General features: G+C 41.3%; 1 protein-coding gene across 36 annotated transcripts in view; it reads left to right on the forward strand.

Moving 5' to 3' along the window:
• Window positions 1–27,237, forward strand: part of EPB41L3 (erythrocyte membrane protein band 4.1 like 3) — a 240,666-nt gene that overhangs the window by 132,580 nt on the left and 80,849 nt on the right. For 35 of the 36 annotated variants that reach the window (XM_053571297.1, XM_053571287.1, XM_053571288.1 and 32 more), the window contains 2 exons: window positions 16,652–16,836; window positions 22,496–22,693. In XM_053571297.1, the coding sequence (XP_053427272.1) occupies window positions 16,652–16,836; window positions 22,496–22,693 (383 nt within the window). Of the gene's footprint in view, window positions 1–16,651; window positions 16,837–22,495; window positions 22,694–27,237 lie in introns of those variants that run through there. The other variant, XM_053571292.1, reaches the window with a different exon arrangement.

Raw genomic sequence — 27,237 nt, forward strand, 5'->3', positions numbered from 1 at the left:
TTATAAAAACAATACTTCTATGGAAAATCTAAAAAAGACAGCTAGATCATTTCACAATTCCAGAGATGATCACTCATTGACATTTTGACTTATCACTTCAATATCTGTTTTTGTGGTGGGTCTCTTGTGTTGCAAACCCCAGGCTGATCCCCGGCCTCTCCAGGGCCAGTGGTGAGTTAGTGCTGCCCTCTCCAGCTGTCGGGCCTCTGTTGGGAGCCCAGCTCTTCCTTCGGAAAGAATTACCTCCCTGCTCTCAGGGAAGAGTCTGTTTTCCTCTGTATCTTCCTTTTCCCTACTCTAGGTCGGAAACACAGGACGGCCCAGGACGCCCTCATTCTGCCCCAAACCACTAACTCATTCCAGGACATGCAGCGTTCCCCTGGAAAACACATTAGTCTAGAGTTTCTCAACCTTTTTTAATCTCACAGCACACTTGAACCTTTAGTTAAACTTCCGCGGCATACTTAAATTATGTTGATCCAAAAAAGTGGAAAAAAAGAAAGAATATACTTACTGTGCTTGCTTTGAACTTCCGTAAGAGAAGCAAACACTTCTTCCCGTGAATATTTGAGGAGCGCTCCAAACAGAGTTTTAAACAAGGAATTAATGTGCTTTCCTTACTCACATATAAAGCTCTCATCTAAACAGACGACTTTCCTTTCATTTTAAATAAAGGATTTAAAACTCCTTTCATTGTGAAAACTGCAGTAATTAAAAAAAAATTATCAACACATGAAGTGAAGCAGGTTTGCTATGATTAAACATTTAAAGAAATTGACACAAAGAACATATAAAAAATTTTTTTAAATGAACCGCATTTCAGCATTTAATCCCCATTGAACTGGAAATACGTGATTTAACAATCGAAAGAGCCATTTATTGGGTTAGTTGTTCATTAGAGAAAAAGAATATAAATGGAGGCGCACCTGTAGCTGTTCAGTCACTTTTAGTATCCTGAGTGGGAAATTCAGCCCCTGCAATCAGAATATCAGAATGCAGCTCTAGTCACAGGGCTGCCCTTTCATCTACCGAGTGACCTTGGAGGCAGGAGGGAAGCTGGTGGCCTTGCCAATCTCTTGAAGCTTTTATTACAAAGTATTTGGGCACAAATGGGGAGCCCTTTCAGTGCAGGAGGCGCAGAGTAAACAGCCCTGGAGTATGGAATCCTCTTATCCGCACCTTCAGAGAACCTGATGGTGCTCTCAGCTCATTTGTGCGCTGGTGAGACCTTTTAAGAAGATGCTTTATAGTCTTTATCCATTACTAGGGTAGAGATAAAAGCTGATGCATTATGGTAAAAACAGAATAATTAAACACTTGGCCGCACATTTGTATTGAAGGATGAAAAAATTCAACAGTCTGTCAAACCCTCCAAGAATGCCAGAAGACTTCCCCATTTCCTCTCTCTGTAAGGACTGTGATAAATACTGTTTTGAACACTCAGTTAATTAACTGTGTGGTGACAAAGATGCTGGTATAGAACTGTGGGGAAAACCAAGTTCTATTCATTTGGCTTGGGGCTACAGAAATTGTCTGGAAAACGTCACAGTTGGAAAGGGTGGGTAACTGACCAGATTGAGTGTATTCTGTGTGGGGAAGAGTTGAGAGCTGTTAATTTGTAATTTATTTCTGTTCAGTGCAGGATACCACAAAACAGCCAAGGGCTTTAGGGGTCAGATTGAATGGGATCTGATTTCCTAAGATAGCGTTTGTAGACTTGTGACAGTGGGCACACGTAGGTTAAATGAAGCTGATAGAGTCACTTACTTATTCATTTAATTATTGAATGACCAATCAGGCTGCCGAACATGGTTGTTTTGTATGCCTTTTAAAGTGTTAAATAGACGCAATAATAGAACACCTGAAAACTTATTACATTGGTTTTTCATATTCTAGCGATAGAAGTGGGTTTTTCCCCATATTTCTCTACCGATTTGATCAAACGTTATTTGAGCTGTGTGAGTCTTCAGTACTTACTGCCTGGAACTCCTTTAAAAGGCAAGCTATAAATATTTACAGGCAGCTTGCCTTCCTGGGTCTCCAAAAGGTCTTATTTCCCCCTTTGTTTTGTTTTTCATTCTCTCCACATGTCCTGATGGTGACTAGTTTTGGGGGCCTGCATGAAGCTCGCTATTAGGAGCTAACTGCAGAGCTAAAAGCCTTGAAACATGTGTGCAGTTACAGAAAATGCCTGGGCTGGCTCTCTGTTGTACCATTCATGGGATTTACGGGCTCCTAGAAATTAGCAAGACCTACCGCACTGTTTGTTTTGTGAGATGCGGAAACACAGACTGTTCATTCATTTATTGTTGATTCAGGATCTATTTGTGTGCAAAATTCTCCTGGACAGACAGGGAATTAGAAGCCTAGGTCTTTGCGCTTAGGATATTTTGATCAGTTTTGTTGTTCTGTCCTTATCCCAATGGTGTTGGCACCTGTGTAGAGAATTGACTGGATCCTGAATTCTGAGCCTGATAATCCCTAGATTTCAGAGGGCCCGTGGCTCCCTCAGTAGGTGTAAAGGCTGGATTTTTTTTCTTTTTTTGTCATAACCTTTCCCGTTTTTAAAAATAAGGGTTCTACAGGAGAGATCCGCATTTCAGAACGCGTCAGAGAGCTCTTCCTCCGTGGTGGGTGACAGTACTGAGCGTCTGACTCTGTTTTAATTTATTCACTCTCTGTGGTTCACACCTCCTCTCTCACAGATGCAGAATCAGATGTTGAGTAATAGAAAAATATGCTCCTGAATTAAGGTGCCAAACATATCTTTTTGCTATTAAGTTCTTCCCCGAATAGAATTGGCCGAGAATAGAGAGGAAATACACTATGTCCTTTTCTCTGAGCTCTTTTTGATTTTAGTAAAGGAATGCCTGACGCTTTTTCAGCAGTGTGGCTGGACATTTGTAACTGGAGAGCTATGGTTCCGAATTTTTTCCAATTTTGAGGCCCTCCGCTAACAACCATTTAAAAAATTGTAACTGATTAAAATTTAAGCTTATTTGCTTTGACTCTCACAAGCCACCGTAGTGGAAATTTAAGAATTGTTGAGAATCTAGAAACAGTCAGTGTCATTTGTATTTTTTCTGGAAGCCATACTGATTATTTGTTTTTTGTTTTCCAGGAATAAAATGGCACCAGTGACAGAATCCTAAAGGTTCACACTAGATTAGAACTTTTTTTTTTTCTCTTTTAAGAAAGAAAGAAGGTAGGGTTAGGATGCATTATATGTAATTTTTAAAGATAAGTTTTAAGGGAAAATAGTATTTAAAACAAAATATAATTTCATTCAAGTTTGAATTTACTTTTATTTTAAAAAATAGAAGGATATGTTAAGTAGCATATTGACAGCATGGAATTGGAAATGACCACATAAAACAGTAACTTTGGTAGATCCTCCAGTTCTGAACTAGAAATCCAACTGCAGCCCCCAACCTTTTTTGGCACCAAGGACCAGCTTCATGGACACTTTTTCCATGGTGGGGATGGGGGCGTATCTGACAGGAGACAGTTCAGGTGATGCAGATAAATGGGGAACAGCGCAAACGCCGATGACACTTCACCTGCCGTGCTATTCCTAACGGGCCATGGACAGGTACCAGCCCTCTGCCCGGGGGTTGGGGACCACAGAAATACAGGACAAGATTTATGGTGCTCCAATGTGCACTATTTTTGTGGAAGGAAAAGCTCTGTTAGTAGAGGCAGAAACTCAAGCTTAAGGCTGTGCTGTGCTTATTCACATGTGACAAGGCAAGTCGTTCACTGACCTGACCGTCCCCCTCTGTTGGGGGTGAGCCTGTATAAGGTGGGTGCTAGTTCCCTGCATTTGTGCCTCCCCTGAGAACAGCTTCCTTTATGTTCCCAAGCACCAGTCCCTGTTAATTAAAAAGTAGTAATAACATCACAAAAGGCTCGTGAGGAATTATTTCTGTCAAGTTCACAGAAATCACATGCATTTTAGGGAAGCATAAGGCAGGATTGGACAGGAGTTGCTTGGAGTCGTTTAGCTAAGAAACAATTATACAGTATTTATGTTCTACACTTTGCGGGCATAATAACAGGTTCTTCCCTGCAAAGAATGATTTATAGTTAATGGAAAATGGACAGTAATTATTATATTTACTTCACTCTTCCCAGGATCTAGTTTAACATAGGGCTTGCTCAGTTGGCTCTTTTACATCTCATTGGTGCCCTGAAATTTCCATTTTGATTTAACTTTTTTTCCTTAAATCCTGCTGGGGTTGGGGGTGCGGCTTTGGCAAAAGGGAAACGGTGTCATCAAGTCTGAACACCAGTTCATTGCTAGGGAACACTATTGAATCGTTACAGGCACAGCTATCAGGAAACGGAATTCACGTCTTTGTATGAACTGAAAAAAAATGTGTTGACACCGTCCCATTCCAGGAATGATTCTTTCAAGTATTTCTGCTGTATTTTGAATGATACGTTAAAATCCTTGTCAAGGTGAAAGAAAGGTAAATACATTGTGGGGCTATACTGTGCCTATTGAGGTAGTGTTTTCCAGATTTGACCAGGGCAAGGTCAACATGTTAGGAGCTTTAAAACCTTTTAATAGCACCGACAGGATTCTTGTGTAGACCAAGTAGAAACTTTAATAACATTTGTTCAAGTTCCCAGTAACGACAGCACCAGTGATAGTCATGTTAAAATTTCATGGTGACTAAAATTCTCTGCCAGATTATGTAGAAAACAAGCGTATAGGTCCAGCTACTGTTCCTGCATTAGTTAGGTTCTCAGATGAAGTCCAGAAGCGCGTCCCTCCTCAAAAGGCCAAAGCTATTTGCGTTAATCTGTTTTATATTTGCTTTTTTGGAAGGCTGGAGCTTTCACTTAAGCCACAGGAATACGTCCATTATAAAGGAAGGTGGGCATGTGGGCATGGCTTTTCACATGAATTTGATGGTTTTTTTTTTTGGAGAGAGAGCGCTGGGGCATCATCCTAGCTAACAGCAACCTCCAATCCTTGGGCTCCAGTGATCCTCTTGCCTCACTGTTTCTCAATTTGATGATTTTAAGAAATATTGCTGATGACCGGGATTTCCTGCATCAAAGGTGATGGAGCCCAGGGCAAGGCAGCTGGGCATTTGTTCGTTGGTGGGCTCCCCGGCTTCCGGCCTGTTGGAGAAAGGTCATTGACAATCTGTTCTCCTTTAGGGAACCCTGTGTTTTAAGAGACTGAACATTTGTGAGAGATTTTGCCTGTCAGGGCATTTCCACCCCTTACCAGAGCTACAGTCTGAGTTTCTGACAGGAGCCCCCTGGGTGTCACCTGCCTCCCGCCTCCCTGCTGCCCTGCCTGGCATTTTTTTCTCACCTGCACTGTCACCATTACCTTGTCTCTGGACCACCTCCAGCTGCCACCTTGATTCCTGCACCCAGAAGCTGCATGGCTTTTTAAAAGCTTCAGTAAGACCCTATTGTACCTCACCCCCAAATGCCCTATTGCATTTAAAATAAAACCCAGCTTCAAAAACTGTCTTACAAAAGCACACAGGGTCTGACATCTACCTCGTCTTGTAATGTTCCTCCCCGCCCCTCGAGCATCACAGCTGTTCCGGTCTTTTCATACCTTAAGCTGGTTCCAAGCCAAGCTCATTTCCTGCTCACAACCTGGCCAGTTGTCTTGCTCGCAGGCATTATCCCAAGCCCTATGTCTTCACATGGCAGGTTCTTTTTGATATTTTTACATTGGTTAAGTGTTTCCTCCTTGGAGAAGCTTCCCTGACCACTAATCTAAAGCAGCCAGCCATGTACTTTAGTTAGGTTTTTAATAACATCCGTCTCCAGCTGACGTTTCTCACTTCTCCTTCAGTTAGAACATGGGCTGCCCCAGAGCAGAGGCCTCCTTCCTCTGTCTGATGTGTCCCCGGGGTCACAACAGCTGCTCGGGAAGTGTTTGTTGAAGGGATGGATTAGAGAAGGAAGCAAGGAGGTAGCCAGTGTTTCTAACCTTAACTGGTAAGTTTCCACCTCAGAACAAAAAAGCCTGTGTGTGCTTCCAAGTGGCAGCTGGATGGACCCTTTAAATTAAGTAGCAAAACAAGTGCTCACATCCCTAAGCCAGGTCAGAAATCCCAGCCTGACGGATTTCCTTGCTTTTAAAGAGTATGTACCGTGTAGTGGCCCTAGAACAGCATTTGAATTTGTTCTTCTGCCCCCCCCCCCCCAAGAATAGAATTAATTCCATGGTCACCATATCAACACGTATGTTCCAAATTGTGTTTGTTAATTTTTCTGTTCACACTTAGCTCTACTAACGTTTTTTTTTTTTTTTTCTGTTTTTGGCTGGGGCCGGGTTTGAACCCACCACCTCCAGGATATGGGGCTGGCGCCCTACTCCTTGAGCCACAGGTGCCACCCAGCTCTAAACATTTTTTGAACTTGGAAAGCTAAAAGCTTACTGAAGATGAACCATATTTTTCCAAAGTATTAAGTAAATGAGTGTTTTTTCTCCCACCCTTTGCAGATTATCTAAGTAATGTGGCAGTGAATAAATAAAACCTTAATAAACTCAAACAGTGCCTGTGTTCCTTACTACTGGAGCGCTGGGCCTAGTCAGCAGAAGCACTAGCATCTGTGTCAGGGCTCCTCAAACTTTTTAAACAGGGGGCCAGTTCACTGTCCCTCAGACCGTTGGAGGGCCGGACTATAGTTAAAAAAAAACTATGAACAAATTCCTATGCACACTGCACATATCTTATTTTGAAGTAAAAAAACAAAACGGGAACAAATACAATCACACCGCCACATGTGGCCCCCGGGCCGTAGTTTGAGGACTCCAAGAACTTTGGAATTGTAAAGCAGAAATTCTGTTGAGGTCATAGAGCAGCAGCCAGCTGGGCCCAGAACAGCCTTTCCCGGCTGCCCCTTCATGGTATTCTCAGCATTTTCATTTATCCCTGAGTTCCCTTTTATCTTTCTGAAATAGCCTGTGACGTTTAATCGCATCTGACGTTTAAAACTAGTCATTTAACTGGGGACTGGAGGTGAGTGATTATTTTTCTGTCAGGAAAAGTCCTGTTTCCTGTAGAAGTCCTTCCTGCCCTCAGACTTATTTCAAGCCCATTGACTGGTTGGCCTCTGAGATAGCCACGTAGATGAATGAAAAGGAGTTTTCTATGTGGATCTGAAGCTTCTAGAATGCACATTCCTTGAAGCAGGAGGCTTATTTTTTAATTATTGTCTTACTTAGTTTTTAAAACTCTCAACCCTGAACTGTAGGTGTGCAACGAGGTTGGAAGCTCTGTCTCTCTAGTGACAGGGTGATCCTCTGTAGGCACAGTGGTCATTGCGAAAATGATTTTGAATCTGTATGTCGTCTTCGAAACAATTGCAAATCTGCTGTTTGTATAATCCTAAAAAGTCAGTCAACTTTGTAAAAGTTGGGATACTGGCTTATAAGATTTGAACTTAATGTCGCTAAAAAGCTTCTTTGAAGAAAGTGTCAGAATTGTCCATCTAGGTCAGGGGTCCTCAAACTCCACATGTGGCAGTGTGATTGTATTTGTTCCCGTTTTGTTTTTTTACTTCAAAATATGTGCCGTGTGCATAGGAATTTGTTCATAGTTTTTTTTTTTAACTATAGTCCAGCTCTCCCAATGGTCTGAGGGACAGTGAACTGGCCCTCTGTTCAAAAAGTTTGAGGACCTCTGACTGGGTGGTCACAAACCATGTCTCCATTCTTCACTGTCGATTTTTAGGAGATGTTTAGGACCAGGTCTGAGTTTTCTGCTTTGTGCTTTTTTATTTTCCTCTTCTTCTTATGTTTTTGAGGCAGAGTCTCTGTCGCTCTGGGTAGAGTACTGTCGTGTCATCATAGCTCACAGCAACCTCCAGCTGTTAAACTGCAGAGATCCTCTTGCCTCAGCCTCCCCAGTAAGTGGGACTACAGGTTACCACCATAGTGCACAAAATAGTTTTTCTATTTTTAGTAGCAATGGGGTCTCGTTCTTGTTTAGGCTGGTCTTGAACTCCTGAGCTCAAGCAATCTACCCCTCTCAGCCTCTCAAAATGCTAGGATTACAGGTGTGAGCCACCAAGCCCAGCTTATTTGTTTGTATGTTTGTTTGTTTTGAGACAAAGTTTCACTCTGTTGACCAGGCTAATGTGTGGTGGCATCATAGCTCACAGCAGCCTCAAACTCCTGGGGTCAGGCAGTCTTCTTTCCTCAGCCTCCTGAGTAGCTGGGACTACTGGCACCTGCTGGGACACCAGACTAGGTTTTCTATTTTAGTAGAGACAAAGTCTCGCTCATGCTCAGGCTAGTCTCGAACTTTTGAGCTCAGGCCATCCCCCAACTTGGTCTCCCAGAGTGCTGAGATTACAGGCCTGAGACCACTGCACCTGGCCCCCTGCTTTGTACTTGTGGGATAACTGGTCATCCCGTCAAGGCCTGTTTGCTCTGCTAGTTTGATTTGAGCTGAAACAATGGGAAAGTCCCGCTGACACATTCTAATGCTAGCATCATGACCCCATAGCTGTCAGAATGATCTCTGTGTAAAGAGGTGGAAGCTTCTGAGGGTCAGACGGCCTTGTGGGACCTGCCCTGTACATGGCTCCCTCTCGTCCCCTCTCATCACCTCTCATTTCTTTTATACCCCTTCTGTGCCAGCCACAGCACAGCAGACCACATGACCGTGCACGTGTAAGTGTGGGTGATTCTCCATACTGTTCTGCATTTGCTTGTTTTGATACCTCTGTCTGTAACTTTCACCTGTTTTTCTATTCTTTCTTACAACATACAACATAATTGAGGAGATGAAATTGCCACGCATGAAGCAGATGGGAGTTCAGAGGAAGGAGAGGAGAGGAGTTCTGCCCCTAGCATAAACAGCTAGACGGTAGGGAGACCATCTGCTGAAATGGGGAACCCAGGAGTGGGACAGATAATGGAGGTGGCTTGGGGGGGAACAGTGCAGAGATCCAGCATTTGGATGGAAACGTGTGCCTCTGAGATAGCCACGTAGATAAGTGAAAAGGAGAGTTTTATATGTGGATCTGAAGCTTCGAGAGAGGTCACACATTGAAGGACCTGTTATTTTGGAATTGTCATTGTATTTGAAAGGAAGTGGGTGAGCTCTCCAAGAAAGAGGGTTTAAGGATGGAGAAGGGTTACTAAAGAACTGAAAGTTTTAGAAATAGAATATGAGAGACATAGGATATTAAGAAGCAAATGGAAATGAGCAAAAGTAGCCAGAAAAGGTAGAAAATCAAGTGTCAAACACAAGGAGAATGGAAAGATGAGAGGCGATACCACCTGGGATTTACTGGCCAGCGGGGAGGTCATTGCACCCTTAGCAAGGGGACTAGAATAATGGGGACTATTCTGAAGGGTGAGAGGGGATGTGCTGACAGCATAAAAAATTTTCTTCTAGAACCGTGGTTCTCAACCTTCCTAATGCTGTAAATCTTTAATATAGTTAAAAGGGGTCGTGACCCACAGGTTGAGATCCGCTGTTCTAGAAGCTTAGGTCTGTAGAAAATTGGAGGGTAGGGCTGTACTGGAGAGGTAAAGATGGGGCTTATAGAAAAGTGGAAGGTGAGACCAAGAGCAGGTTGTTTTGTGGGCTGTTGTTGTTGTTTTTTTTTTTAATGGATGATACTAGGGGAGTTTTTTTTTTTCTTTTTTTTTTTCACGTAAGTAGGAAAATCCAACAGAATTCTAGTTTGTTAATAACAGTGGTTTTGCAGACCAGTGGACAGCATTCAATAGTCACTTACATTTACGCAGGTCTACCAGCATACTTACCTCTCTTTTCCTATAAATGTAGAGTTGGAATATAAAAGAAAAAAAAGGTTAACAATATGTCTGTGATAGTCCTACATCCTATAGGCAGATGGTATAAAGGGTTTTTTTTTTGTTTGTTTGTTTGTTTGTTTAATGAAATGCTTTGTTATTTCCTAGGAACCCTGTTTTATGGTGACAGAAATTTTTATGAAGCATTTTCCTTCACTAAATCCTTGGTTTGTACCTTTTAATAAACTACTACTGAACTTTCATATCAGCAAGAGAAGTAGGTAAATTTGAATACAGAAACTAATTTAGCAGTCATTTATTTGGGAGAGTGGGATTTTAAAGATGCTATTTACAAAAGTAGAAAAGATGAGAATGAACTGACTTTTTTTTCTTCTGTGGAATAAAAAATGAGAGCTGAAAGGCAACAAAGCCTGGAATGCATAACAATGGCTGCCTTTTTGTAGGTGAATTGGATTGGGAGTTGTGAGTATGATTTGATTTACACCTGCACAATGCATTGCTTTTGGCAGTCATTTAATAAATACATACCTGAGAGAGGCATATTGAAATATAATTTACATTTCTTTAAGAAATAAAGGATTCCTCTTGCCATCCAGTAGCATAGTTATGAATATTCTCACCCTAACTTTTAGAATTTGGAGTTTCTAGGAATTGAAGCCCTTTTGGCCTAATCAAAACACAGTTAGTAAGGCATATTACATAGTTTAAGTAGAAGCTAAAGATAAGCATTTTGTATCACTTACTCTTTGGCATTGTAAGTAATGGTATTTATTTCCAGTAACCCAAATAATCAACAGTAAGTTTAATCCAAGTGAATCTGTCAGAAAAAGAGGAAGGAACCTTGGAAATAGTAGTCTTTAAAGAGGGTAAAGTGTAATTTCAAGTGCAAGAGTCGTCTCAGAAAGCCAGGAGAGCATATAAGAAAAAGACAAACCAGAGCAATGTGTGAAAATCGAATTAAAAAAAAAAAAATGTTTTGGCATTTGGGTATATGAGTGAAGGAGCACATCACAAACGTGTTAAAATAATGAGTTAAAATTGGAAGTACTTTAAGTGCTTATGATTTTGCCACTTAAAAAAATAAGTATAGCTGGCTTTTATTGGCATATGGTTACGAAAGAGAACTATTAAAGTTCTGGAATTAAATTTGCTGATCTAGGCCATCAATATTGGTTTATTTGCTGGTACAGTAAGAACTCATGCCCTTGAAGATATGTAGAATTAGATATTGATTCTAGTGAGAGTCTAGATTAAAAGTCTTACATTTTTAAGTTTTATTGCTTTATCTCTCAAGAGCCGTGAAAGTTGTATTTTATTAAAATTAGTCAAAAACAGAAATCTACAGTAAAAATACGGTATAATCTTTTTTAAAAACAATGATTCTCACTTGTTATATTACTCATGTAGACCTAGGAAATACTTGACAAGGGCATAGAAGTTCATTTTGAGGTTTGAAGTTTTGTGATTTATGTGATGTCTACGTATATTCATAGGCTCAAAGTCATGGTAGGTTATTTTATTGTTTAAATAGTGGATAGGGATCAATTCCTTTTGCATTCTCACTTAGCTTGTGTATAGCTGGTTCTCTGCTTTCAAGATGATCTTGGGATTTCAGACAAAAGCAGGTGCAAAATGGTTTCATTACTGGACTAAGAACACTGAAATTACAATTGGGATATTCCTTCACTAAGGACATTGGGCTATTCCTTCTGTTTCATACATAGTATGTCCAGGGAGTAATGTCATGTGTTTAGAAAAACTCATGTTTTAACACATGTTGGACCGCTTTTTAATTAAAAGTTTAGAATCCATTAATATGAGAGGTATATACTGTAACAACATTTGTGTTAAAACTTCTGCGTTTAAAAAGCAGTTAGGAGGAGGCGCCTGTGGCTCAGTGAGTAGGGCGCTGGCCCCGTATGCCGAGGGTGGCGGGTTCAAACCCAGCCCCAGCCAAACTGCAACAAAAAAATAGCCAGGCGTTGTGGCGGGCGCCTGTAGTCCCAGGTGCTGGGGAGGCTGAGGCAAGAGAATCGCGTAAGCCCAAGAGTTAGAGGTTGCTGTGAGCCGTGTGCCGCCACGGCACTCTACCCGAGGGCGGTACAGTGAGACTCTGTCTCTACAAAAAAAAAAAAAGCAGTTAGGAAAGTTGAAAGAAGATCACAAGAGAGATGACAGATTTGTTGGCTTAAATGGAAAGATCTACGCGGAATAAAGAGACTAAATGCGTTCTTAACTACAAAACATAGAAACACCTACTGTTTACTTGAGAGATTTCACAAAGATGAAAGACTATAAGGAAGAGTTTATTATATTTTTAAATATACACCTATGCTAATAAATGAGGTTGATTTTGCAACTTAGTTTTTCATCAAATAATTATTCAAATACTATATTCCAGGTATGACACTGGTACTAGGTGTTTGGGGGATATAAACATACATGGTTCCTACCCTTGAATATATAGGAAAGAGGTAGAATAATTACAACATTTGAAAATCGAGGTAGGAAACAGTAAGATACAGCTAGAATGACTGTAATCAGGGAAAGCCTTTCTCAGCCAACGTTTGAGTATTAAGGAGTTGGCCACTTAAGAACAGAGGAAAGAACATGCTCAAAAACCATAAGGCACATATTAATTTGCATTCCCACCAGCAGTGTAGAAGTGTTCCCTTTTCTCCACATCCACGCCAACATCTCTGGTCTTGGGATTTTGTGATATGGGCTAATCTTACTGGAGTTAGATGATAATCTCAAAGTAGTTTTGATTTGCATTTCTCTGATGATTAAGGATGATGAGCATTTTTTCATGTGTCTGTAGGCTGTGCGCCTGTCTTCTTCAGAGAAGTTTCTCTTCAAGTCCCTTGCCCAGCCTGCGATGGGATCACTTGTTCTTTTCTTGCTTATACGTTTGTGGATTCTGATTATTAAACCTTTGTCGGAGACACAACCTGCAAATATCTTCTCCCACTCTGAGGGCTGTCTGCTTGCTTAACTTACTGTGTTCTGGACTATGCAGAAGCTTTTTAGTGTGATCAGGTGCCAGTAGTGTAGTTTTGAAGCTGCTTCAATTGCCGGGGGGTCCTCCTCATAAAATACTTGCCCAGACCGATTTCTTCAAGGGTTTTCCCTGCACTCTCTTCTAGTATTTTTATAGTTTCATGTCTTAAGTTTAAATCTTTAATCCAGTGAGAGTCTATCTTAGTTAATGGTGCAAGGTGTGGGTCCAGTTTTAGAAAGATGTTTGGAGAACACTTAGAGACCTAAAAATAGATCTGCCATTCAATCCTGTAATTCCTCTACTAGGTATATACCTAGAAGACCAAAAATCACATTATAACAAAGATATTTGTACCAGAATGTTTATTGCAGCCCAATTCCTAATTGCTGAGTCATGGAAAAAGCCCAAGTGCCCATCGATCCACGAATGGATTAATAAATTGTGGTATATGTACACCATGGAATATTATGCAGACTTAAAGAAAGATGGAGACTACCTCTTTCATGTTTACATGGATGGAGCTGGAACATATTCTTCTTAGTAAAGTATCTCAAGAATGGAAGAAAAAGTATCCAATGTACTCAGCCCTAGTATGAAACTGATTTATGGCTTTCATATGAAAACTATAACCCAGCTATAATCTAAGAATATGGGGAAGAGAGAGAGGGAGGGGAGGGAGGGGGGAGGATGGGTGGAGGGAGGGTGATTGGTGCGATTACACCTGCAGTGCATCTTACAAAGGTATATGTGAAACTTAGTAAATGTAGAATGTAACTGTCTTAACACAATAACTAAGAAAATGCCAGGAAGTGTGATGAAAGTGTGTCAAACGGTCTATGAAACCAGTGTATGGTGCCCCATGATCGCATTAATGTACACAGCTATGATTTAATAATAATAAAAAAAAAACTTAAGGCAGCAAACTCTGACATGAGAGACACTGACAGGAGACATCATGGCTGGATCAGAGTGGGGTAGAGGCCGGGCAGTAGCCACTGAATAGGGTGTGACAGGAGACATCATGGGTGGATTACAGTGGGGTAGAGGACGGGCAGTGGCCCCTGAATAGGGTGTTAGGGCTGAGGCATGTTCTTGAAGGCCTTCGTAATGGTTTACATTTTACTTACAGAACATTGAGAAGCTATTAAGGGGTTTTCTGCAGTGAGTGACATGTTGGTTTTATATTTTGTGTAACAATTAGACTAGGCAGAGGTGAGTAGGGTGGAGGCAAGGCGAACCACTTGGAGGTGATAGAAGGTACTTCAGGAAAGAAACGATGGTGCCTGGTGTAGGGGCAAGGGACCAATTCAAGGTTCATCTTAGAAATAGAACCAGCAGAACTTTGTGTCACGATGTCAGGGGCAACTTCAGGAATTCTGGCTTTAAGGAATGGCATTGCCATTTACTGAGGGAAGGATGATGAGGATGGGGAGGAGCAAGATTGGGAGAGAATGGGAACATCCTTGGGCAATTGGATACTAGTTTTAAAGTTCAGAACAGAGATTTGAATGAGTGATATGAAGGTAGGAGCCATTGGCTTATTGGAAGTATTTAAAGCCCTAGGAAAGGATGTTCTAAGTCTGAGAGAAAATGTAAGAAGAGAAGGGAGCCTGAAATTGAGTTTTATAGTGTGATCTATTTGGAGGTTGGGTAGAGTACAGTGGGAAGGAGTGGCCAGAGAGACAGAGAACAGGAGAATTTGTTCTAACTCCCAAGGCGGGGAAGCATGTTGACGAGAAAACTCCTGGCCTGAGTTGGGGCTGCTGAGAGTTGCCATCAACAAAGCATAGGCAAGAGTGGACGGTCCCTTGTTATTTCTCCCCCCGTGGGAAAGGGAAATCTAGATTAAGTGACTCTGTCTTTGTGAAGATGACATTGAATGTATATATTTTTCCATTGTCTCATTGGCCTGGTCTTGGCCACTGTTCATCATCCTCTCAGGCCAGGTGGGGTTTTACCTGCCAAAACTGAAAGCTTAGTTTAAAAAAAAAGATGTGAAATGGAGAAAATGGATTCTGGAGAGAGTCTGTAACTGCTGTGGGCCCTGAGCTGCTTAGCGTGGGGAGAGTGGTTAAGACAGATTCATCAGTTTCTAAACCATCTGTGCAGTGCCTGGCTTATGTATGGTACTGAACAAGTGGTCAGTGAGTTGAATGGACTGTTAAAACTGATCTTTCTTTTCAGGGTGGAATTTGATTGTGGGCTCTGAATTCCACAGTGAGCCGTGAGCCTTTCCTTCTCTACTGTTTCCTCTCTGTAATCCTGTCACTCTTCAGGATAAGCACACAACAGTGAATATAATATTGACTTTCAAGATTTGCTTTAAAATCTCTTAAATGTGTTATAAAAGGGGGAAAAAAAGAAGAAAGTCTGTTCACTTTATTTGGATCACTATCTTTCTCTGTATTTGGACTTGATATTTACATATGCTTTGGGCAGCTGAGTTCATGCCAAGTTGATATGTCTTTCAACAGAAGGCATAACTAGTGACCGTGAAAAGTAACCCTAAATACAAAGCACAGCTACGGCATTTAGTTTATAACATGGATTGGTATTTGTCATATTCTCTCCTCCTTAAATTATTAAACATTCTGATATGAAGATAGGAACTAAATGGTGGTTTTACTCTAACTTTATTAGTTTTATTTTGCATAATACTGTATTATAGCAAGGGGGTTGTGATTTGATTAAAGTACTGTACTAACCTTTTGCTCATGATATTTTTACCATAAAATTAGAATTGAGAAGGAAAATTATATGACAATGTGAGAGATTATTGTTGTGATACTTATCCCACATACCTAAGATAAGAAATTACTTAAAATAATACAGTCTAAATACTTGGCATAGCAGCTTTTTTACTGTTTAGACCAAAAATCTGTTTTTAAGTACAATGGTAATATGTTATTAGTAGGAGGAAATAGTATCTGTAGGAAATAAGTTGTTTAGGTCTGATCAAGTTCAGTGTCATTGTTTAGCACATGGGGACATGGAGGCACATGAAGCCTCTTAACTGGCACATGGTTAGGTGCCGGGTATGGGTTTTTTTAGAGGGGGGTGGGGTTTGCAGTTTTTGAACGGTTTGAACCCGCTACCTCTGGCATGTGGGGTCCTGCCCTATCCTTGAGCCACAGGTGCGGCCTGGGTAGCAGGTATGTTTGAAAGGTCCTTTGTAAGGTTGCATCAGCAGATTACATGCGTTAAGATCAGTTGCTTTAATTCCTTGTGAGAGATGAGAAAAACTCATCTTGTAACACTCAAGGGAAATGGGGAGGAAAGAAGAATCTGAGAATTAGTGTGGAAGGGAGGGAGGAAGGCGGTGCTGCCCTGTGCCCCACTCTGGAGCCACTGACGGCCCTGCTTGTCCAGTGTGGGCAGATTCCATGTCCCTGGAGAAGCCTGGTGTAGCCGTGGGGGAGATAACTGAATTAGGAGAAATCACATGGGAAAGGCCCTGATGCCCGGAAGTATCTGAAGATCAGAGGTCAGGAGGGCCCCTGGATAGGCATAGAAATGGGTGGGAAATGAGTGTCTGCTTCTATTATCCGATCATCCTTCCCAGAGATTAAAATATATACTCGCCTGATACAGCAGATTCATTTTTCTGAAATCACATGTAAATTATTTAATTAGTATGACATTCTTTAATGTCATTTTGCCATCATCCTCTGTGGCAAAACTCGTCATAGGATTAAAACCTGCGATCCTTGCAAATCCACTTTGACTTCTAGTTAAATATTAATGTTGAGCCCTCGTTAGCATCTCTCCCGCTCTGCTCCCTGCTCCCTCCAGCCTTCCGGGGCCCGGATCCTAGCTTTCCCGCTAGGGAGGTAACTGCGTAGAGTGACGAGATCCTCCCTGTTTTCTGCTTGCAGAACAATCAACCATGACGACTGAATCCGGATCCGACTCAGAATCCAAGCCGGAGCAGGAGGCCGAGCCCCAGGAGGCGGCGGGGGCGCAGCCGGGGCCGGGGCCGCAGCCGCCGGGCGGGGAGCAGCCGCGGCAGGCCCCGGAGCAGTTCGCGGCCGCGGCGCACAGCACGCCGGTGCGCAGGGAGGTGAGCGGCGGGGCGCGGGTCTGCGCCGGCCTGGGGCTCTAGCGCCGCCGGCAGCTGCGAGGGGTCCTCGGCTTGGCCCAGATGCAAACGGATGCTATTTCAAGGCTTTCGGCGAATGGCAATCCGCAACCTTAGTTGGTAGCTGTTTCTTTTCATTAAAACACTTAAACTCACACTGGAGTCTGCATCTGAGATTATTGGTCCCACCTGCACTGTAGAAGACTAGGCAGCGCACAGACAGCTCTAAATCAAGCTTCTGGCGTTTTTCATTTGGAGCCCGAGGGTGAGCGCTGTGTGCTTTGCCCTAGGAGCGCTCTGACCCTAGCGCTCCACTTGCCTGTAAGGACCTTCAGCTGGTCCTTCCCTGCGCAGAGCTGTATTTTCCGCTGTCTTCCCCGGATGTGTTTGAATTGTCATGAGTAATGTATATCTTTTAAAAGTTTACTTATAAAAAACAAAGTATATAGTTTATACCTGGCCCTCGAATGAGTCCATATTTAAATTTCTTCTGTCTTGGGCGGCGCCTGTGGCTCAACGGAGTAGGGCGCCGGCCCCATCTGCCGGAGGTGATGGGTTCAAACCCAGTCCTGGCCAAAAAAAAAAAATTAAATTTCTTCTGTCTTAAAACCTCAAAGTTAGAATCAATGTATTTTATTTTTTTTTATTAAGTCATTTGTGCATAAATCATAAATGCATTTATGCCATTATGGGATTCAGTGTGTTGATTATTTGTTCAAATTGGGTTGCTTTCATCCTACTAATCAACATAGCCTTCACCTCATTTACCCAATTCAAACAGCATTAAGACATTTGAGTTCTACACCTGATAGATCCAACTTGTACTTGTAATATACTCCACAGGTGTGGTCCCCCTACTAACCCTCCCTCTATGGAACCACCCCCCTCCCTTCCAAATACTACGCAGCATTTTTAAAAAAAGATGGAAAAAAAAAGAATCTATATTTTGGAGTACCCACTTCTGTGCAATAATCTGGATGGAGTCCCTACAAGTGCTTAACCTTTGATAGGTCAGAAATGTACGTGCCAAGCTAGAAAGAAGTTGACAGAAGAGCCTTGAAATCAGTGTATTAGTGAAAATATTTTGTAGCACATTAATATAACACATTATTATAACATATAACATTAAGCTACATATTTACCACTAGATTATTTTCTTTGTTTTCTCAGGGTTTTTATAGGTTCTGCTTTTAAACAGTACTAGAGTTAACATTTATTTTAATCAGATACTCTTGTCTGATCCCAGAGGTTTTGTGATAGAGAGCTGCGAGGTCCCATCCCAGCTTGGCAAACAGAATCAAAGGAGCAGCTGCCGTTGTCATGGTTTTCCTTTTCTTTTTTCTTTCCTTTCTGTGGAGGAGTGATGTTGGTATTGTTTCATTTTCTTCTTTGTTTTATTTGTTGTAATCTTGAAAAGTTTTTAATTACTGGACAGAGTGTTTGGCTTTCTCTTTATTCTCTCCTCTTAACTCTGAAATGAAATAACATGGAGATAGGAAATTACTATAGCAAGGTCTGAGCGTCTGTACCTGGACATGATTAACTATACTTTCTCTATCTTCTCTAGTCAGATGTTGGATACAAAACATGAGAAATGATACTGTGCAGGAAAGGTGACTGGCTGCTGAGGGCAGAGACCTCAGTTAGTTGGTCTCCTCTACTGGTTGTTATCGCTCGGGGAGCTCGTTTAAGCCCTCAGGCCTCAACTTCCTCACCTGCAAAGTGAAGAGCTTACAAAAGGTCATTTCTAGGATGGCTCCACAGAACTCTTTGATTCATACTAGAAAGGGATAAAATGAAGTATATTTTGATATATGGTGATAATTAAAAACATGGATTTAGCTGGATATGAAGTGCAGCTTACTAATTTTCTGACCATTAAAAAGTTGCCTAGACTCCCAGTGAATGTCCTTCCTTATCTGAAAAATGTGGGTAAGTAACACCTGTACCACTGAGCTGCTGTGAGGATTAAATAGAAGGTTTGCTAAAATGGCGGATTCGATATTTGTAAATTATAATGCATTGTGTGAGTATAATTGATATTGCATTGGGTCTGCCCTTCTAGAGTTGTTAAAGTTGTTTTAAAAATGTGTATAAGAACCTCCTCCACATTGGGTTTATGTTGTCTGTGTTCTTAGAAATAAAGCCTGTCCTTTGAGTGATGATGGATTAAGATGCCTCTGGAGTAACCAAGAAAGTTTCTTTTCTTCTTTTTCTTTTTTGGAAACAGAGTCTCACTTTGTCTAGGTAAAGTGCTGTAGCATCATAGCTCACAGCAACCTCAAACTCTTAGGCTCAAGTGACCTCTTGCTTCAGCCTCCCAAGTAGCTGAATGTTGGTATAAGCTATCCTTCAACACCCAGGTAGTTTTTGCTCTTGCTCAGGCTGGTCTCAAACTCATGAGCTCAAGCAATCCACCTGCCTTGGCTTCCCAGAGTGCTAGGATTACAGGCATGAGCCACCACGCCCAGCCAGAAAGTTTATTTTCATACCGATATTTTTATTTTAGTGGAGGAAAAATGAGATTTCATTTTCCCTAGTAAATATAATAGAAAAAGTTGTTTCCAGGTAAAATTTAAATCAAAATGGAGGTTTTAATAACCTTTGCCTGCCTGTGGCTCAGTCAGTAAGGCACCGGCCCCATATACCGAGGGTGGCGGGTTCAAACCCGGCCCCGGCCAAACTGCAACCAAAAAATAGCCAGGCGTTGTGGCGGGCGCCTGTGGTCCCAGCTGCTTGGGAGGCTGAGGCAAGAGAATCGCTTAAGCCCAGGAGTTGGAGGTTGCTGTGAGCTGTGTGAGGCCACGGCACTCTACCGAGGGCCATAAAGTGAGACTCTGTCTCTACAAAAAAAAAAGTATAAACTAAATGTGTAAAAACGTCTTGTATAAATACTAAAGCACTTAACAAAAGTGTGTTAGGGTTATTGATACATAATTCCAAAGTTCCCCCAACTTCTCCTTAAACTACCTTAAGGCCAAAACCAATGACACTTGTATGATATTCTTGCATTTAATATTTTAATGCATTGCTATGGAAAGCCCAATGGTCAAAAAAGTGGGACCAATTTCCCAAAAAAGTGGGAAACAATTTCTATAGTTTATTCACCTGGTTTAGCTGAAGCTTTGCCTTCTCAACTACGTTAGTCTTTGAAATTGGTTATTCAGTTTTTTGTTGGTTTCTTTTTAGGAGCTCAACAGATTGGTCTCATTCTATTCTTAAGAACTTCTTAAGACTTTGCCTTGACTTCCTGGGCTAAGGTTGTGGAAGCAAGGCCTATGTTAGCAGTCTTACAGGTGGAAAACAAAATAGAAAAAGCAGAAATCTGCATCTAAAATCCAAAACAAATATGCCAAAAAAATGCCTTTGTAATTACACCAGAGTGTTGGAAAATCGTGGAGGCTAATAGAAAAGTTGAAATTATCAACTGTCAATACTGTCTCTACTCTTCAAGTCCCTGCACCAGACTGACAATACATTCATGTTTATTTCAAGGCCCTAAACTGAATTTTGGTTACCCTATGTTTCTTATCTTGCTTATCTGTAGACTAGTGGCAATGGTAGTCTGGTCTAAGAAGAAAGGTATAGAGAGAGTAGTTGAAGATTCGTAGTGTACAGAGAGATTTTCAAAGGGATTGGTTTGAGGAAGAATCTTACTGTTCCATAGGATGTCCTTTGCCATTTTGTGTCCAGCCAGAACTAGTCAGTTGTGATTAATCTGTTCTTTTTTTTTTTTTTTTTTTGTAGAGACAGAGTCTCACTTTATGGCCCTCGGTAGAGTGCCGTGGCCTCACACAGCTCACAGCAACCTCCAACTCCTGGGCTTAAGCGAGTCTCTTGCCTCAGCCTCCCGAGTAGCTGGGACTACAGGCGCCCGCCACAACACCCAGCTATTTTTTTTTATTGCAGTTCAGCCGGGGCCGGGTTTGAACCCGCCACCCTCGGTATATGGGGCCAGCGCCTTACCGACTGAGCCACAGGCGCTGCCCAATTAATCTGTTCTTATTCTGGCTCATTACAATGAATGAAAATAGACATGGGGATTACTTTGTGATGAATTTCAGTGCTGCTGACTTCATTGAATAGACTTAGAGCTAAATTAAATATTTTACCAGGTGTAAAATCACTGACAAGATTAATAGTTGAAGTTCTCCTGGCCTTAAAGTTTATCAAATGTGGTGTGTGTGGGTGGGGGGGGGAGCAGTTATAACAAATGGAATATAGAAGGATTTGGTGGATTAAGAAAGGTCATACACATAAGGTAAAAGTGTAGATGGTATATTTTATTTTTTAATTTAATTTTTTATTAACGCGTAACACATGTCTGTGATGATTTGATACACAATGTGGAGTGCTTAGGTCAAACTGATTAACGTAGTCATTACCTCACTTATTTATTTTTTGTGGTAAGATACTTATAATGTACTCGTAGTTATTTTGAAGTGTACCCCTGCATTGTGCATATTAGCGGAGATGCCACCAATTGCCCTCAGCTCTCCTGCCTCTCCCTTCCCTCTTGCTACACTATATTTTATCCTTCCTACGAATATGTGTTTATATGTTGATTTCATAATATTGAGTACGTTGAATACAGTTTTTTCCATTCTTGAGATACTTTGCTCAGAACGATATATTCCAACTCCATATTTTAAAGGCTTATATTATCCAATGCCTTTTTTAAAAAGTTGAGTCAATTTGTCTTTCTTTGCTCAGTGAAATCTTTTTATTTATTTATTTTTATTAAATCTTTTGTACATAGATCATAAATACATTTATGCCATTTTCAATGTGTTGATTATTGGTACAAATTGGAGGGCTTACATCATACTAATCAACATAGCTTTCACCTCGTTTACCCAATTATAGCATTAGGACATTTGTGTTCTACACAAGATAGATCCAACTTATACTTGCAATGTGCTCCATCCGTGTGGTCCCCTTACTATCCCCTACTAGCCCTCCCACCCCCTCCCCTTCCCTCCTTCATCCTAGGCTAAAGTTGTGTTTCATTTTTCATATGCAAGTGTGAGTGATTATAAAGTGGTTTCACAGTAGTACTGAGTACATTGGATACAAATCTTGATAGCATTTGTTAACTCAGTGCTTCTGCAGTAAATTCTGGGCCAGGCACAGTGGCTCATGCCTGTAATCCTAGCACTCTGGAAGACCGAAGCAGGAGGATTGCTTGACCTCGGGAGATGGAGACCAGCCTGAGCAAGAGCAAGACCAGGTCTTTCCTAAAAATAGAAAAATTAGTTGATCATGGTGATAGGAGCCTCTAGTTCCAGCTACAAGATCCTTTGAACCCAGGAGTGTGTGCTAGGCTGATGCCATGGCACTACCTGGAGTGACAGAGTGAGACTCTGTCTCAAAAAAAAAAATAAAAAGCAAATCTTGGAGTTAACAAACTGAAACAAAGAACCTATGGGGACATGTAAATAACAAAGGTTATTTGGGTGAAACGTAGCATTGTAAATACCTGGACATGTGCATCCATTCCTAATAATTCTAATTCATACGTCTCCGATCTTCTGGGAAATAAGAAAGCCAACTGTTTGTAAAGTTTTGTGTTATTGCATGAACAATGCAATATTTTATTCCTGTCTTGCCATGAAGACTGTTGATTATTTGCTCTTCTCAGGTCACTGAAAAGGAACAGGAGTTTGCTGCCAGGGCTGCAAAACAGCTCGAATATCAGCAATTAGAAGAAGATAAACTTTCTCAGAAATCCTCTAGCAGTAAACTCTCCAGGTCTCCACTAAAGATAGTCAAAAAGCCTAAAAGCATGCAGTGCAAAGTGATTCTTCTGGATGGGTCAGAATATACCTGTGATGTAGAGGTAAGTGTGTATTTTCAAACTTTTTTGTCTTAGGCATTGAGAGCTGGAGAATGTTAGTATAAAACAAACAGGATGCCTGTTTGCTTTTCTAGAGCCCTGGAAAATTACTCAGACCCAGTCTCTAAATGCAAAATTATTTCCAAAGTCTGTAACGGGATCAAAATACTTAAAATATTATATATTGTCCCCAAGTGATACAATCAAAACCAAAATGTAATCTTACATCTAAAAGAAAAAAAAAGTGAAATCTCCATTACTTCATGTGGTAGGGAAAAAATTGAAGGCTTAAGGTAAATCAATTTTTCTTTAATACCCTGACGGTGAGCTATTATTTAGATGCATTTTTACCTTTTATATTAGTATAATTTGTATAATTTATGGCCAAGTCACTTGTTACTTGGTAGAAACTTATAAATTCTGTACAGAGGCGCAGTGAAATGACTCAAAATGTCATGTCTTTTCCTTGCTCGAGGGCTGAGTAATTTTTTAAATGCACATTGTGATGGGCATTGCAACTCTATTCTTTTTTGAAGAAGCTTCTTCTCAGAGAAGGGGTAATCGAATGCCTTTTGTGGGAGGCATTTAGGAAGACCACGTGGGCGGGTGAGAACACAGTCAGGCAGCAGTCACAGAGGTGGCTGTCGAGTCGTGGAGAGCCCTTACACGGCGTGAACTGACGCTGCATGGAGCCGGCCCGTGAGTGCGCCCAGGAGTGGCTCAGTGAGATGATCCCATTTCACAATTGGCATCTTCATTCCAAGAGCTCATTCTTCCTGCTTCCTGCCCAGCCCTTGTCGTTAGGGGAGGGACCCCACATGCCCTTCCAAGCCGGCCCTCCTACCACATGCTCCCCCAGGCACCCCTACCTTGGGGCTGTGCTAAGATTCTTTCCCCAGCACTCCAGGCAGTGTGCGCGTGTGTCCTCACACGTTTCCATTCTTTCCTCATGACAGCGCCAAGCTCACTTGATTTCCCATCTTTCCTGTTCATCATCTTTGTTTCCTCTGGATTATAGGCCTCCATATCATTCCCCTGATACATTTTGCATAATGCACCCAGTGCTTTTCTTGCAGTAGAATATTCAAATCTATTTTATATTGGCTTCATGTAGGCAGGGGATGAGGGGTGAGATTTTAAATTTTTATAGATGCTACTTTTTTATGCGAGAACATATAGAAAATATATTTTTTTGAAAATAAATTCTTACATCCAAAGTTATTTAGTCTGTCATGCTAATCTCTAAAACAGATTTTAATCACCCTGTAGCTTGACGGGTTGCTGCAGGGATTTCCAAGAACCCCATGAAGTTCACCAGGCACCGATCTATTTCTGGCCTTTTGCTGGCTTTGATTTCAACTGAAGTGTCCAATGACTGATTTAGATGTGAATTCTGGAAATGGGGAGCTCCAATAATGTATTCCTAGCTGGGGAATGAAGCTATGAGGCTTCAAGGACTTTTTTGACCTTGAGAGAAGTTGTATTTTTCCAGTGTAGATCCACCTTCTGGAAAACTTGATCGAAGTCAAGAGAAGCTGAGCTGTGTTCCTTAACTTTGAGGAGAATCTCTCTGTTAATCTCATTTATATAACAGAATAAATAGGGTTAACTGACAATCCTCTGGTCATGGCTACCAGAGTTTTCTAAGGAAGCATCTAGAAGAAATTTCACAGTATTTTGTATAGTGAGGATACAGGCAGTCTCTGGGTTACAAATGAGATTCTACAGGTTTGTTCTTAAGTTGACCTTGTGTGCAAGTTGGAACAGGTACACTTACCTGTTACCTGTAATAGCCTTCATTTGTGAGTGCTGTATCAGTTGTATGTTTGTAACTGAGGGACTACTTGTAATGTCATTTTACCAAATTTATGTCTGTGCTTCAAATTCATTATAAATAATCACTGTGCTTTTGAGTATAGAGTTTTTATTTTGTGATTAACTTTGGATACAATTAATTGTTACTTTTCATGCCACTGTGAACATTTTGAGTGGCATAGCAATATTGGTCAGTTATTTTCTTTTATAATAAAGTATTTTTATAAATTTGACAGATTTTTAAGAGTAACTTTTTTCAAGGCTATTAAAACCTTTGCCAACAGAGTAATTTCAGTTTCATGACAGCCATTAGTATTAGAAAATATGTGTTCACTGCTGTCATCTTGGTGAAGAAAATGAAGACACTTGGATGTGGTTAAAGTTCAGTGAACTTATTTGTAGCTGATTGGTTGAATAAGAAAAAATGTAAATAAGTGGCATGATTCTTAAGGTGACAATGAGATGCTAGTTGAAAAAGCATATTCAAAACGTCTCATGTTTCTTGATGTAAACTATGGAAAGTAGAGCTGGTGTTGCAGGTATCACGGGCTTCGAGGATAAATGGAGGTTGGGAAAGCATTGTCCTGGGGAAAAGGTTCTTCATTGTTTTCCCTCCTCAAAACTGAGTTTATGTAGAGGCTTGGATGAAGGCACAGAAACACAGCCAAATTTTTTTAAAGTAATGCAGAGTTTTAAAATGCCCTAAGAATCAGAATCCAGCTTTATTGCAGGGAATTGTATAGGCCACTGAAGCAGAGCTGTAGGCTAACATTTAGCAGGAAGGGAGGTAAAACTTCCCTCTGTTAGAAAAGATCATGTTGGCTCGGCGCCTGTAGTTCAAGCAGCTAAGGCACCAGCCACATATACCGGAGCTGACAAGTTCGAATCCAGCCCAGGCCCGCCAAACAATAATGACAACTACAACCAAAAAACTGACTGGGCGTTGTGGCGGGTGCCTGTAGTCCCAGCGACTTGGGAGGCTGGGGCAGGAAGATCGCTTAAGCCCAAGAGTTTGCGGTTGCTATGAGCTGTGATGCTACGGCACTCTACCTAGGGCAACAGCTTGAGACTCAATCTCAAAAAAAAAAAAATCATGTTAAGTGCGAAATAGAAATACGTTTGGGCAGGCAGAGGGGCAGTGAGACTTAGTACCAGTTTGGGTAAAAGCCATGTTGGGATTTAAGTTATAAACTCGATATAAGTCAAGAGTTTTGTGTACAGTCGTCAAAACCCATCATTTGGTCGAAGTGCGGGGTTCCGTGTGTGGCAGGTGGTGGCCGCGGGTCCCCGCACTGCACAGACCCACTAGCAGGGCTGTGCCTCCTTTACACGTGACGAGCCTTCAAAGCCCCCAGCCTGGGGTGGGCTTGTGGTCTCGTCCACTGGTAACCCGCATAATTTCAGGGAACTTTTTTAACCTTTCTGAACCTGAGTTTCTGCAACAGAAAAATGGGGTCAAAAATGCTCATTTCAGAAAGGCATTACTGAGAAGATTAAAACAAATAATTTCTTTAAACACCTTCTGGGATCTGAAATATTCTTTTTGTTTTTTGCATTTAAACTTAGGCAGCTTTTTTTTTTTTTACATATACATGTGTTTATTTGGTTTCTACTTTTTGCCTTCACAAAATTAAAAAGGCTTAAAATTTAATAACAATGTTTAAGATAAGGACTAGAAACAAAAACCTCATAAAGAACGAACGAAGATAAATACATTCGGAAAAGAAATCAGATGATTGCTGCAACGAAATATTGAGCAATAGATGTGAACTGTTCTTAATCAGTGGGAGCTGTTTATTGACAATGACAAGAACCAAGACCTGTGACTTGAATGGCAGAGAAATACAGGATGGTGAATGGTCTCGATGCCTTCCCGAGAGGAATGATTAGGGAATAGGATGTGTTATATATGGAAAAATAAGATTAGCAGGGACAGGACAGGTCTTTTCAGTTACTTGAAAAAGTTGACATTGAAGAGTTGCACCATAACTTTTTTTTAATGTATAGAAAGCAAAACTAAGGTAGAAGTTATAGGAAGTCAAATTTTTAAATAAATAGAAAATATCTGAAATGATTGCCGCCAACCTAGTGAGGATGTGCGCTGTGTCCTGGACGGGTTCCGGCACAAACTGCAGTGCAGGTGTGGAAGCCGGCCTTGTCCCCGTGCTGTTTCAGACAGACAGCTCCCGGCGCCTCTGCCTTCTCTGACTCAGAGAGAGACAAAAACTAGAACGGAAGAAGCAGAATTGCTTTTCTAATTCCAACACATATAGCTGTAGATGAATTAAGGACAGGGGACAGTAACAAGTGGAACTATTTTGCATTTAATAAGATACTTTAAAAACGAGGGTTTTGGCTCGGTGCCATAGCACAGTGGTTACGGTGCCAGCTGTATGCACAGACGGTGGTGGAGTTAAACCTGGCCCCGGCCAGCTAAACAACAATGACAACTGCAACAAAAAAATAGCCGGGCATTGTGGCAGGTGCCTGTAGTCCCAGCTACTTGGGAGGCTGAGGCAAGAGAATCGCTTAAGCCCAAGAGTTTGAGGTTGCTGTGAACTGTGACGCCATGGCATTGAACCGAGGGAGACATAGTAACACGCTGTCACCAACTAAATAAATAAATAACGAGGGTTTTGTTTTGTTTTGCTTGTTTTGTTAGAGACAGGGTCTCACTCTATCACCCAGGCTAGAGTGCAGTGACCTTGTCATAGCTCATTGTAGCCTCCAAC

Source organism: Nycticebus coucang, chromosome 19 (assembly GCF_027406575.1).
Source record: "Nycticebus coucang isolate mNycCou1 chromosome 19, mNycCou1.pri, whole genome shotgun sequence".
NCBI classification, from domain to species: domain Eukaryota; kingdom Metazoa; phylum Chordata; class Mammalia; order Primates; family Lorisidae; genus Nycticebus; species Nycticebus coucang.